A 14243-nucleotide genomic window follows, 5' to 3' on the forward strand; every position below is an offset into this window, starting at 1 on the left:
AACCTTGCCCCTTGTCAGCTCTACTATACACCTGGGAATTCTGATCGAAATGGGAGGTTTTTGATACCTGTCTTTTCACATCCCCCAAGGGTTATACTCCCGTTAAGTATACAAGGAGATCCAGGCTGCCATGGAGGGATTCACTGGCCAAGATTTGATGAGACAGCCCATTGATGTTGACTGGTATTTTGTTTGGGCTCCACCCAAGAGCAAGGGAATGTGAGTGGAACAGCACAAGGGTTCTGCATGATGTCACTCTGATGGACCCACCTTCTCTTTTTCCCCTAGAGGTGGCTGGCTGAAGACACAGCAGGAGTCCAGATCAGAGCCAGCACTGACAGGTCCTGTGTTGTCCAGGTGTTCTCTGCAGAGACTCCACTTGACCATGCAGCCTTGGAGAAACTGGGCTGGGTTAAGCTTACTATGTTTATATTTAATCTCTTACCCTACCTAGGAGCGCTGGTGGCATAGTACCTAAGGCATTAAACTGCTAACCAGAAGGGTGGTGGTTCAACCCACCAGCCACTGCTCAGAAGGCAGATCGGGCAATCTACTTCCATAGTGATACCACCTTGGAAACCCAAGGAAGGTTCACTATGAGTTGGCTCTGACTCGATGGCAGTGTGTTTGGTTTTTTGTTTACCCTACCTGCCATGTGTTTGAGTTGTATATAAATATGCTACTTTTGTTTTCTACACTTAAAGTTGCTTTCTGCTCTAACTAGAATTGAAAGTTCTGAAGCAGTATTTACAGTAAGGCAATATGGGTCATTGGGAAGATACTTTGCTCAGGATCTGAATTCCATGTGAGGTTTTACATTGGACATGGCCTCAACTATCAGCTGAAGTCAGAGTATAGAAACTGCTTGTTATTTTTTCCTTAGAAGCGAAAAGATCAAGAGTAGCAGTGAGATGTGCTTATGGTATAAGAGAATAATTATTCTGTTCCTATATACTCTGTCCTGAGCAAATGGATGTTATAGGAATGTCTCCTCAGTTTCTCCTTCCCTTCTTGCTGCCACATTTGTGTGTGCTTCCAGCTGTCTAAGAGGCATTCTGCCAGACCCTCCCTCCCTGGAGGAGTCTGTGCCCTGTTCTTGGTGCCGCCTTCGGCAGCCAAGCGTGAAAGCACCATAGAGTAGAGGATCCAGAGGGGCATTGAGGAGGCCAAAGAGGAAAAGGATGTGGCTGAGGCTGGGGGGGACTTCAGTTAGCATGGCGGGGGAGAACCAGTACCACAGACCCAGTAGGTAATAAGGTGTCCAGCAGAGGACGAAGGTCAGCAAGACAAGGAGGGCCAGTCGCAGGGCCCGCAGGCGGACACGAGGGCGATTGTCTAAGGAACGGCGGAGTGCAAATTCATCAGCAGAGGCTGGGAATGTAGAAAATACACTCATTCAGAGCCACTCAGTTTCTAAAGAGAGTATAGGATGAATTGAGGTAGGGGCAGAAATAATGAAATGGAGCGCTTCCCTCACCACTGGCAATAAATGCTGCAAACCACCTTCCCCTTCCTGACCTGGGACTCCATGATTCCCTCCCCCCAAGGGATTGTGGCCAACATGCTGTGGGGAGGGTTATGATTAAGGTTCTGTGTTACATGAAGTCACATCTACCTCAAGACTTGACAGTGTCTCGGAGCAAACACAAGTACAGATCACCTTTCTCCCTAAACCTTGCCCAGCTAACTTGACTCGAGAAGAGGGCTACAGACTGGTTAGAATCAAATATATTCCACAAAATGATCTGCAGCATCAGGTGCTGGGGCTATGGTGAGGATCTCTGGATTAGTGACTGATAGACACCTGTCAGATTGAGAGCTAGGTAACTGGGCAGGAGACAATACTACAGGGGTGAAGATTGGGGCCTGGGATTGGAATCTCACCATGGTTCCCTTTCTTTGTCCGGGGACTGGACACACTGAGGACAATGCGGCTATAGCAGATGGCCATGGCAGTCAGTGGCAGCAGAAAGAGGCAGCAGAAGGTGAAGAGGTTATAGGTGGTCTCTTGCCATCGAGCCTTGAAGCTGCCTTTGGTGGCACACTGTATGAAGGGGACTGGGCCAGCTCGGCGGACAGTATGGAACAGGAACAGCTGGAGTGGAGTTGAGGACTATTAGAAATAGTCTGCTCCCCAACCTACCCTTCTATGTCCCAGTATCTCCTCCCAATTCATCTTTAATCCCACACTAATCCCAGGTGAGCAGTACAGTGCTCAGTAATGGTTCATCCACCTGTCATTTTTAAAAAGTTAGCAATGTATCTTGAAAATCCTTAACTTCCCTTCAGGCTTAAATATGGAGCCATCCATCAAGTCTGTGAAATCCTGAAACTTAGATGAATCCTGTCTTCTCAAATACTATTCTAACATTGCATTTTACAAACAAGAAAAGAAGAAAATATATATTTATGTATCTACCACCTCAACAATACTTTTAGCTGAAATTATTTTCCTGGTGTGTCTGTAATGAATTCTGTGGAATAAAGAAATGTATAAAATGGTTCAGGCCATTTAACAGCCACTTTGTGAAATGACCTTTAATAACAGTCTTATGTACAGTAATTATAACAGTGAAACAATGTTAAGTAATAAAATTTAACATTTTCTAAATGCTGTTGGCTGCACTGGTAAGATGCTGCATTTGTTTTTTGTTCATTTGAATCAGTAAAGAGTATTTTTCAGTTTCAAACTTCAGGGATAGTACCTTGGTTCTGGTAATGTAGACCAAGTCACAATTCCTTTGATAAAAGGCAAACTCAGTAGGTTCAGGTCCTAGGTCAAAGACATTTGGGGAAGTGATTTAAATAGGGATGAGGGACTTTTAGGAAGATGAATTGTATTAGCCATAGACACACAAGCTTTACGAACCACTTGGAGTTATGACCAGTCTGCTCTGAGCAAGTTGGGGAATGGTCTCTAATGAAAGGACTTTTCCTCTTACCCTATCATGAGTCCAGATATTCCGGATTGTTTGTTTTTTTTGCTATGCCTAGAAGTACTGGAGACATGATGAGAAGACATATAAAAGTAGTCAAGGCTTCTGTACTTCAGTTTGGTCCACAGCACTCCTCTTACTTCTCCTTCTCCCTATTTTATTTGAAATTTACTACAGGCTGCATAAAGTTTCCTTTCAAATACTTCTAAAACTTGGAAACTTCAGCCTACAAACATACATAATTTCTAACTACCCATGATACTCTGTCATCAAAATAACACAACACTTAAAAAAAAAAAAGTTTTATTGAGACTCATATTTTAGATACAGTTACAGCATATGGACAGTGCAGAATTTATTCAGGGGCACACTACGTGAAACCAAAAATATAACACCTTTGCACATGTTTCATATTTGTTACCACCAGTTTGCCAATGAAGCAAATGAAGATTGCAATTATTGTCAGATTGTCAGTCTATAAGAAAGAATGAAATTCATCTCCTGTGCCATCATCTTGTGGCCCACGGATTTCACGTGACTTGGTCAAAGTCATACAGCTAGTTAGTGGTAGTGCCTAAACTCAGGGGGAAAAAAAAAAAGCAAAGTAAAACAAAACAAACAATGCAACAAAAACAGGCTTGCAATTCCCAATGCATATCTAAAATCTGCTTCATATAAATAAGCCCAACTGTATAATTCTATTGCACTGTGGTAACAAGCTTCTATTTTAAAATTTAGGGTAACAGAGGTGCTACAATATATTATTGAGAGCAATATTACTTACTGTCTTAGAACTATACCCAGACTAACTTTTAATAGTTATACTTCTATTATTGAGGGCTTAAGGATCAAATCTTAAATCTGAATTTATCTATAATGAATTCTCATTCCAGAGATTGAAATTAATACCCTTAGCCTTTTTCAAGACATAAGAAACCAAATCCTATACTCACAGAGAACCTGCCTACACTATTCCTCCCCACAAAACCCTCCATTCCCATATGGTGGCAGTGGTTTTGGTTTTTGTTTTGTTTATAAGGACCTACTTTAAACTTAGGACCTCTGGTGGCTTGGTGCCTAAAACATCTGACTGCTAACCAGAAGGCTGGAGGTTCAAACCCACTGGCCACTCCTAGGAAGGTTGGGCAATCTACTTCCGTAGTGATACCGCCTGAGAAAGCCAAGGAGGGGTCACTAGGAGCTGGGGCAGACTCAATGGCACACAACAACAACAACAAGTTAAAGTATTCCCCTTGTTTCCAGTTTTGACATCTATTCTACAACACAGCCAATGTTACAAGGTATACATCTGATTATGTCACTCTCCACCTTTCAATTGCTTTAGTGTCTCTCCACTGCTCTCAGGATAAAGTACAAACTTAACATATGTGAGCTAGTTCTTCCACTCCAGAGTCATTCCATAAACACAAACCCAACCCACTGCCATCAAATCAATTTTGACTCATAGTGACCCTATAGGGCACAGTAGAACTGCCCCCATAGGGCTTATAAAGCTGTAAATCTTTATGGAAGCAGGCTGCCTCATCTTTCTCCTGCTGAGCGGCTGGTGGGTGAGCAGCCAAATGCCTTAACTACTGCACTACCAGGGCTCCTGTTGTTGTTGTTATGTGCCATCGAGTCAGACCCGACTCATAGCAACCCCTCCTTGGGTTTCCAAGGCTTACGGAAGTAGATTGCCCAATCTTCCTTCCAAAGAGTGGCTGGTGGGTTTGAACGCCAGCTTTCTGGTTAGCAGTCAAGTGCCTTAGGCACTATGCTACCAGAACTCCTACTCAAGCTTATTACTCACCATTTTTTTTTTTTTTAACCCCTGCTATTTCCCAGCTCAGCAGCAACCACTTTGAAATGCTCTATCCTCCACCCCCACATTCCTCCTGCTTTAACTTGGCTAACACCTACCTATCCATCCCTCAAGAAGCAAATTTTAACATCTTTGTGAAGTCCTTCCTGACTGTCCAAGACTGGGTCAGATACCCTTCTATTCACTGTTACTTGGCTCCTTATGCTTACCTTTAGCTTTAATTAATTGTAATTAATTAATTTCCCACATTAATCTTTAAATTTCATGAGAGCAGAACTTTGCTGCTTGTCAAAGTGAAAATTTTACTGGACAATGTGAAGACAGGTAACAGTGACTTTTATTCAAAAAGGACTATTGTAAGGAAAGGAAAAGGACTAAGTAGGGGAAAGATAGAGCACTGTAATGGGGGGGGAGGATCACCGCAGTGAGGACAGTGAGACACCAGAACTAAGTCTGAGCTCCAGCTCTTTGCTTATTAAAAGGAAGTTAGGGGGGACAGGAAGAGGTGAATGATTTGGGCTATTTTGGGATTCAGGCTATTTTGTTCAGGTTTTTCTATTTATTTTTTGGGGGAATAAGATCAGGTGGATCCTGAGAAGAGGGTGGGTGGTTGGGAGATAAAGCTTAGGATGTGGGGAGAAGGAAGGTTGATGACATGAGGAAGGGAAATAGCTATTCTAAAATCATTCAAACAGAGCTGGTCAGTTGTTTCCAGTAACACACAAAAGATAAAAGTGATTTCCTTAGCAAAGGGCTCAAAGAAAATTCCGCTTTATCATGCACTATCTTTAGCACTTGAGTGTACCAGGAGAGAATGCATTGTTTGAATCAATCAATGAAAGTACCATGAAGTTTTACCCAAAGTGCCTGACTTCACTTCCTTGTATGTTTTCTCTCTAACAAGAAGTTATTCTTCACTCCTGAAGGGGATGGATCTGAGAGAATGAAAGAGGTGGAAGCCAAGGGTAGTAAAGGAAAGCTGAAGGCAGAGGCACAGACACAGCATACTATTCTGAAAAGGTGGGCTCTAAGCAGAGATGAGGGAGCTCTGGTAGCATAGTGCCTAAGGCACTTGACTGCTAACCAGAAGGCTGGTGGTTCAAACCCACCAGCTACTCCTCGGAAGGAAGATTGGGCAATCTACTTCCGTAGTGATAATGCCTTGGCAACCCAAGGTGGGGTCTCTATGAGTCAGGTCAGACTCCACCACACATAACAACAAGCAGAGATTAAGGAGCTCTGGTGGTGCAGTGCCTAAGGCATTTGACTGCTAACCAGAAGGCTGGCAAGTCAAACCCACCAGCCATTCCACAGAAGGAAGACTGGGCAATCTACTTCTAAAGATTTACCACCTCGGAAACCCAAAGTAGGTTGTTATGAGTTGTAAGTGACTGGCAGTGAGTTTTATTTTATTTTTTTTAAGGCAGAGATGCAAATTAACATGCAACTAATCTTGCAAAAAATGATAGCAAAGTCTCCTCCTTTGCTAAGGATTTATGGCTAACGTGGCCATGCATACCTCTTGACTCCAAAGGCTAATGCAGTGCACCCAAATCCTGTCCAGCCCACCCATGAGTCCCCACACTCACTCACCTGGGGCAAGGCAAGCAGGAAACTAAGTCCCCAAGCTGCCCCCAGAAGCTTCCTTCCACCTGAGCGAGGTCCAAACGGGTGAAGTACTGCTGCCTGGCGGTCAAGCCCAATGACCACAGGCAGGAAAGCTGCGGCATACATAGCCATCAGTTTCAGGAACATGAGTGTCCGACATGCGATGTCCCCGGCCAGCCACTGAACAGTGATATTCCAGGTGGCATCTAGGGGCATAACCACAAAAGTGACCAGTAAGTCTGCAGCTGCTAAATGGGCGAAGAGTCGCCGCACCGGAGAGGAGCGGACCTGGCTGGGTTGCGGCCGTGTCACTGACCACAGCACAGCCAGGTTCCCTCCGGCTGAGGAAACAAACAGCACAACGGTCACTCCCACTCGGACCTTTGCTGCAGCTGAGAAGGTGGGCAGCTCTGATCCCTCTACCTCCACTCCGGATCCCGCCCAGACCTCCTCCCCTGCTGCTGACCCCCAAGGGGTGCCGTTGCCTGCGGACATGGTAGCCTGGAAAAGAAGGTGGAGGGGAGGGGGAATGAAGTGTGGGTGTCCTGGAGGAGGTCACCGTCCAATCTTCTGTGTCCTGCAGGGAACCAGGATCCAGTGCTGATGATGCTCCTTTTCCCTTGGACAGACTAGTCAGTGATCTCCGAGCTTCTACTGCCATAGACCTTACGTCTCCAGAGTCCTGATTCGCGCGAATTTGTGCATGTGCTGGGGACCGTCACTTAGGTCCACCTCCCCGGGGGAGAGAATGGGGGGACCCTTTCCCGGCGGCCTTGGCGAGATCTCTGCGGTGCTTTCTCGCTCCGCCCCCACGCTGCAGGTCCCGCCCTTGGTCCAGGATATCAAAGAAGAATGCGCGCGCATTAGGCATGCTCTGGAAATAGCCAAAAAAGGGACACTGTGACGGAGACACATGCATTAAAAACATGCACGTGTAGCCCTAGAAACAAGAGCCTCTTGTCTTGAAGCTCCACTTTAGGGACTGTTTCCACTCGCTTTCTTTTCTGACAGCGTTTGTCCCTCGCGAGGCACTGTCTGGGTCGCCCAGGAGGCGTGACTAGGGGCGGGAAGTGGGGGCGGACGCAGGGCGGTGGAACTGGGGCTGCCGCTGTCATGGACGCCTGGGTCCGCTTCAGTGCTCAGAGCCAGGCCCGGGAGCGGCTTTGTAGGTGCGGCCCGAATAGGAATGGGGGGAGGGGGATAGAGGAAGACCCTCGCGAGGCCAGGTCAGTTCAGACTATGGGGGTCAACCAGGGTCAACTCCTGCTACGGGGGCCCGGAAGGACCTCGAGGTTCAGATTGGAGCTGGCCGTGAGGCTATGATTCGTTTCTGCCCACGAGAAAGATGGGGAAACTGAGGCACGAGTGGGCCAGTGGGGAGACTGCCAAGGATTGCCATGGCTACACGGGACTAACAGTTTCCACACTGGGCAGTGGTGGAATGAGGGGCGTTTGCCCCGCGGTTGATAGCCACCCGGATTCTGCCCCCAGAACTCCCTGTTGCCCGGTACCCTCCTCCTTCTCTCATCTGGGAACTCCTTTGCCGTTGCTGTGTCCTCTGGTGTCCGTTCAGCTCGAGGGCGTTGAAATCTCTCAGCTCATCTATTAAAAGGAATAAACTGCCCTCCAACCACCGCCCCCAACCCGGCAACATCACATACAGGCTCACAGTGATGGACCTGTGATGAACCTCCTGTTGCCTTCACATTCCCTTTCTGGCTTTATCACGGTCCAGTTTCTTTTCTCAACTCTCAACAGTGCTCCCCACCCGCTTTGTTGTTGTTGTTTTATTGTTAGCTTCGGTGAAGTGGATTCCTACTAATGGCGACCCTGTATGTACAGAGTAGAATTGCTCCGTAGGGTTTTCAAGGCTGTGACCTTTACACTCCTTTTTATCCTTCTATCTTTCCTTTTCCAGGCCCGCAGGAGAAAGGGTGAGATATGGGCATGAAGAGGAGAAAGGGGCATGGTCTTAAACTGGGAAAAGGGGAAATTCGTATCTGCCTATTGGAGAACATTTTTTTTAAGGAGGATGTGAGGGGGTGTTTCCAGCTTCTCCTGCCTGTGCTGTCTTGCAGGGCTGCCCAGTATGCTTGCTCTCTCCTTGGTCATGCACTGCAGAGACGTGGGGCCAGTCCTGAGTTACAGAAACAGATTCGACAATTGGAGGGTCATTTGAGCCTTGGAAGAAAGCGTAAGTAATTGTGCCTTTTCTTTTATCATCTCAACACTTCCTTCATCCTAGTTATTCACCCTGAGCCCCTCCTTCCTGTTTTTCACGTCTATGCCAATTTTCTCCCTCATTGGGCTATATACTTATCCTCTGTCTGCCTCCCGATCAAGATAAGACAGCAGGAGGTAAGGAAGTAACAGAAAACTGAAGAGAATGGGGTAAATTTGAGAAAAATAAAACTGGGACAAAAATAAATTAAAACTTGAAGTAAAAAAATAACTGTTTCTGCTCTTTTTGTTTTTGTTGTTTCTTTTACTTGCTCCACTTTCACTCTTGCTTTGCCCTTTTCTCTGTGTCCTGCTGTCTGCTTCAACTTCGAAATCCTTGCTAATCCTTGCCAGTTCTACGCCTGGGTAACTCAGCAGATGCCCTTGAGTCAGCCAAACGAGCTGTGCACCTCTCAGATGTTGTCCTGAGATTCTGCATCACTGTTAGTCACCTCAATAGAGCCTTGTACTTCGCCTGTGACAATGTCCTATGGGCTGGAAAGTCTGGACTGGCTCCCCGTGTGGATCAGGAGAAGTGGGCCCAGCGTTCATTCAGGTTTGATATCCTTTCCAACTACAAGACTTTTTGTATTCTCTGTACTACATAGCTTGCCTTTTGTGAAAGACCTTTACACCAGGTCTTCCCAGAGTATACAAGTCTTATTCAATCACTTGGCTTCCTACATTCATTCAGATCTTAAACTATTAGAGAGTAAAGGATGAGAGCAGGTGGAAGGCAGATACTTTTCCATGACGAATGACTAAGAGAAGATAGTACATTGCTTAGATTCTACTATCTATACCGTGAGTTCACCTCACTTCCTACTCATTTATTCATTACAAAAAATATTTATCAGGTGCTTCCTGTGGTCAAGAGGATAAAGTGAAGAGCCAAACAAATATTGTTCCTACTCTCAAGAAACTTACAGTCTAGTGGAGGAGTCAGATACTAAAACAAATAACCACTCAGATATTTTTGTGGAAGAGTACAAGGTGTTATGAGAGTATAACTAGGGAACCTAATTTAGACTGAAAGGTGGAAAGAACTCGTTTGAGTTTTCCTCTTCTCAGTAATCTTAAGTAGGAGTTAGATAGCAAACAGTAGCAGAGAAGACCTTCTTAAACAGAGAATTAGAAAAATTTTTTGGGAATTAGAGAAAAAGAATGAAAGCCAGTATGGTGGGCAGCATTGAGTAAAGAGCTGTGTGTGTTCTTTAGTGCTGCTATAGCAGCAATACCATAGGTGAGTGGCTTTAACAAACAGAAATTTATTTTTTCATAGGTTAAAAAAAAAAAAAACTCCCCGTTGTCGAGTCAACTCATAACAACCCTTCCTTGAGTTTCCGAGGCAGTTGTTTTGTTGTTATGTGCCATGGAGTCGGACCCAACTCATAGTGATCCCCCCCTTGGGTTTCCGAGGCAGTATCGCTACGGAAGTAGATTGCCCCATCTTCCTTCCAAGGAGTAGCTGGTGGGTTTGAACCACCAGCCTTCTGATTAGCAGTCAGATGCCTTAGGCACTATACCATGAGAGTTCCCTCTCATAGGTAGGAGACTAGAATTAGAAATTCAGAGTGCCGGCTCTATGGGAAGGCTTTCTCTGTTGCCTCTGGAGGACAGTCCTTGTCTCTTCAGCTTCTGCTTCCTGGTTCCTCCATGAGTCTTGGTATCTGTCTTACCTGCTTCTAGCTTGATCTCTTTATATCTCAAAAGAGATTGACTCAAGATACATCCTATACTAACCCTGCCTCATTAACATAACAAAGACTACCCATTTCCAAATGGGCTTTTAACCACAGGGATGGAGGTTAGGTTTACAACACAGATTTTTTGGGGACACACTTCAGTCTATAACAAGGGCATAAGTCAAAACTGAAGAGGTAGATAGGAGCTAGATCATGCAGGGCTTTTTAGACAGTGATAAGATTTTTTGTTTGGTTGTTTTGTTTTGCTTCAATTTTATCCTGAGTATAACGGGAAGTTATTGAAACGTTCTGATTAGAGACATGAACATGATTCAGATTGTGTCTGTAGAAGGTCTCTTGCTGCAATATGGAACATGGATTGCTGTGGGGAAAGAGATGCTTGATTTGGGCAGAAGATGATGTTGGGATGGACTAGGGATGTGGCTGTCAACAAAGGTAGAAAGAAAGAAATTTTGGAAGAAAATTTCAGTTTACATATTATCAGTGTTTCTTTGTCTTCTATGATTCTCTTTGTTATTTTTTTCATTATAACTTTCCTTTCCATCTCCATTTTTCCTTTGCTTTTCTTCAAGTTTTCAGTGTTCTACAGCTATAATATATATCATGTTACTATGATTTATCATATATGAGAGGTGGAAGTAGGGCTGGCAGGAGTGAGATGGAAAGCAGTGCCACATGCCAGGTTTATTTATTTCAATCTGCAAATATTTATTGAGCTCTTGCTGTATGGCAGGTACTGGGATACAATGGCAAAGACAAAACACTCCTTGCTCCCATGGGCCTTACATTCTAAGGAGTGGAGACAGACATAAATGAATAAGAAAAATAACAGATAGTGGTAAGTGCTATGCAGGAAGTTAAAATAGAATCGTGTGGTAGAGAGTAAATGGGGTGTTAGAAAAAACCTCTTCAATGTGATGGCATTTAAGCTCAGACCTGAAGAACCAGAAAGAGCCAGCCAACATGCATTGGGTAAGAGGGTGAGAACATTCCAGGTAGAGGGAGTGCAAAGGTTCTAAGGCAAAAGCAAACTTGATGGGATCAAAATATATGAAGAAACCAATGTGGTTGGAATATACTGATTGAGGGGAAGAATTGTACAAATTGAGAGAAGGCAAGAGCCAAATGTTGTTGAGTTCTGTAAACCTGCCTATGATGTCTAGATTTTATTCTAAATGTGATAGGAAGAAAGATAGGAAAAATTTTAGGACAGGAACTGATTATATAATTTACATCTATACCAGTTACTATATGAGATTCTTTTTGCATCAGACATCATATGGTGCTGGGCAGATCTGCTGCAGAAGACCTCTTTAAAATGTTAAGAAGCAAAGATGTCACTTTGAAGACTAAGGTGCCCCTAACCCAAGCCATAGTATTTTTAATCACGTCATATGCATGTGAAAGCTTGACAGTGAATAAGGAAGACTGAAGAAGGGTTGATGCTTTTGAACTGTGGTATCGGTGAAGAGTACTGAAGATACCATGGGCTGCTAGAAGAATGAGCAAATCTGTCCTGGAAAAAATGCAGGTGGAATGCTCCTTAGAAGCAAGAATGGCCAGACTTTGTCTCACCTACTTTGGTCATGTTGTCAGAAGACACCATTCCCTGGAGAAGAATACCATGCTTGGTAAAGTAGAGGGTCAGTGAAGGAGGGGAATACCCCCAATGAGATGGACTGACACAGTGGCTGCAATGATGGTGCAAAAAGGGCAGGGAGGTCACATGTTCTGACCTCCTCTAACTGCACAAGAGGAAGACAGAGTCACCATCACTAGCCTAAGGCCTATTACTGAAAGGCCAGACATACTGCCTCCCTCCAGCCCTTTTCACCAACCGTTCCTCCTAAAGCACCCATCAACCTCTCTCCTGGGTTCGATAATCCACTGCAGTGGCCACACAGAACTCACAGATTACGGGGTTTATTAGGGAAGCACCAGGCTACAATTCAAGTTCAGGAAAAATGCTCAGTCTCTCTCCCAGCCCGCCGTCTCTCAACCAACAGTCTCTCACAGTCTGTCTCTCCCAGTAGTGCGTGTCTCTTGGTGTCTCTCTCAGCAATGCATGTCTCTTATGTCTCTTTCAGGAGCGCATGTCTCTTTCAGCAGGACATCTTCCTCAACTAGCAGTCAGAGAGAGTTCTGCCTCTAGGAGGCCTCCTTTTGAGCCAGGGAGTGGCCAAACCAACCAATCATAACATTAGAATTCTAAACACCTGAGAAAGAGAGAGAGCGCGCGCGAGCACAGGAACCTCCTACAACATTGTTTATTGCCCTCCCAACAGAAATACCCCAGGTGGACAACTTCAGCAATCAGGAGCTCCTCAGTTGCTCATGGCAAATTCCACCTTGGAGTTTACAAAGTCTTATGGGTAGAAAAGCCACACTAAGTGATTTAGTCACTGCAGATGGGTTCAAGCATAGCAAGGATAGTGAGGATGGTGTGCTAGGCAGGGCAGCATTTCCTTTGGTTGTATATAGGGTCGCTATGATTCAGAGCTGACTCAGCAGCACCTAACAACAACATATGAGATTAGATAGTTGTTGGCTGGAGGGACAAGTGGCTATAGGAGACCAGTTAAAAGGCTAATGCAGTAGTCCATGTGAGAGAGAATGGTGGCTTAGACTATGGTGGTAGAGTGAGAGATGCGGTTGGGTTCAGGATATGTTTTGGAGATAAGACAATTTGTTGAATGCAGAGGCACTGTTGTCAGTGCTCTGAGTAGATTAAAAAACAGACTTTGTTCTTAGGGAATTTATGATCTAACAGGTTTAGTTTTTGGTTTAATGTGTCTTAAGTCTGTGAAACAACTGAGAAACCAAAAAAAACAAACTCACTACTGTTGAGTTGGACCCAACTGATAATGACCCCTTCTTGGGTTTCTGAGGCGATATCGCTACAAGAGTAGATTGCCCAACCTTCGTTCTGAGGAGCAGAGCAGCTGTTGGATTTGAACCACCAGCCTTCTGGTAGTAGTCAGATGCCTTAGGCACTATGCCAATTTACATTCGTTATAGCTCACATTGAATGAGTGTGTATATTAAGAGGTTGCTAAGTGGAAAGTTGGGCTGACTCGACGGCACATAACAACAACAACAAGTGGAAAGTGAAAGTGGAGGTTGATCCTTGGAAGATTTAATGATATATGCTCACTAATTTTAAGCCAGGATGTTAAGATACACATAACCAAAGAAATCAAACTCACTGCCGTCAAGTCGCATTTGACTCATAGTGACCCCTCCTTGGGTTTCCGAGGCAGTATCACTATGGAAGTAAATTGCCCAACAACCTTCCTTCCGAGGGGTGGCTGGTGGGTTTGAACCACCAACCTTCTGGTTAGCAGTCAGATGCCTCAGGCACTACACCACAGACATATATTAATTGCAAAAAGGTGAGAGGACATTTCGAATGGTGGGTAATAGCATTCACTTCTGTTGTTCCTATGTGTAATTGCTGTCATCACCAAGGGAAAAGACAACATTAAAGGGGATTATTTTAAGTAAGTATAATGCTCTCACTGACTCTTGTGCCCTGTGTGTCACAGGTACTATCTCTTTTCCCTCATTATGAATTTGAGCCGGGATGCCTATGAGATTCGCCTACTGATGGAACAAGAGTCTTCAGCTTGTAGCCGGCGGCTGAAGGGTTCCGGGGGAGGAGTCCTAGAAGGAATTGAAACTGGGGTTCCTGGAGGATCAGGGACTCCAGGAGGAGGCCTACCCCAACTGGCTCTGAAGTTTCGGCTGCGAGTCCTGCTCCTGGCTCGAGTCCTTCGAGGTCATCCCCCGCTTCTGCTGGATGTGGTCAGAAATGCCTGTGATCTCTTCATTCCACTGGACAAACTGGGCCTGTGGCGCTGTGGCCCTGGTATTGTTGGGCTTTGTGGCCTCGTGTCCTCTATCCTGTCTATTCTCACCCTAATCTGCCCCTGGCTGCGACTCAAGCCCTGA

The 14243-nt window shown here is 45.1% G+C and overlaps 2 protein-coding genes across 2 annotated transcripts; one reads left to right on the top strand and one right to left on the bottom strand.

Annotated features, from left to right (window-relative positions):
- Nucleotides 1-976: 976 nt before the first annotated feature.
- LOC103203244 (gonadotropin-releasing hormone II receptor) lies at nucleotides 977-6861 on the bottom strand. The gene is made up of 3 exons (XM_007948215.1): nucleotides 6352-6861; nucleotides 1885-2095; nucleotides 977-1371 (listed from the first exon to the last, which is right to left on the bottom strand). Exons 1-3 carry the CDS (start codon nucleotides 6859-6861, stop codon nucleotides 977-979), a joined length of 1116 nt encoding a protein of 371 aa, XP_007946406.1.
- Nucleotides 6862-7479: 618 nt separating this feature from the next.
- Nucleotides 7480-14243, top strand: PEX11B (peroxisomal biogenesis factor 11 beta). Its single transcript, XM_007948221.2, has 4 exons — nucleotides 7480-7535; nucleotides 8445-8560; nucleotides 8941-9142; nucleotides 13838-14243. The coding sequence occupies exons 1-4, from the start codon at nucleotides 7480-7482 to the stop codon at nucleotides 14241-14243; spliced, it is 780 nt and encodes a 259-aa protein (XP_007946412.1).

The sequence above is a fragment of the Orycteropus afer genome, unplaced genomic scaffold, assembly GCF_000298275.1.
Source record: "Orycteropus afer afer isolate SDZICR_OR568_19922 unplaced genomic scaffold, OryAfe1.0 scaffold00010, whole genome shotgun sequence".
Classification (NCBI taxonomy): domain Eukaryota; kingdom Metazoa; phylum Chordata; class Mammalia; order Tubulidentata; family Orycteropodidae; genus Orycteropus; species Orycteropus afer.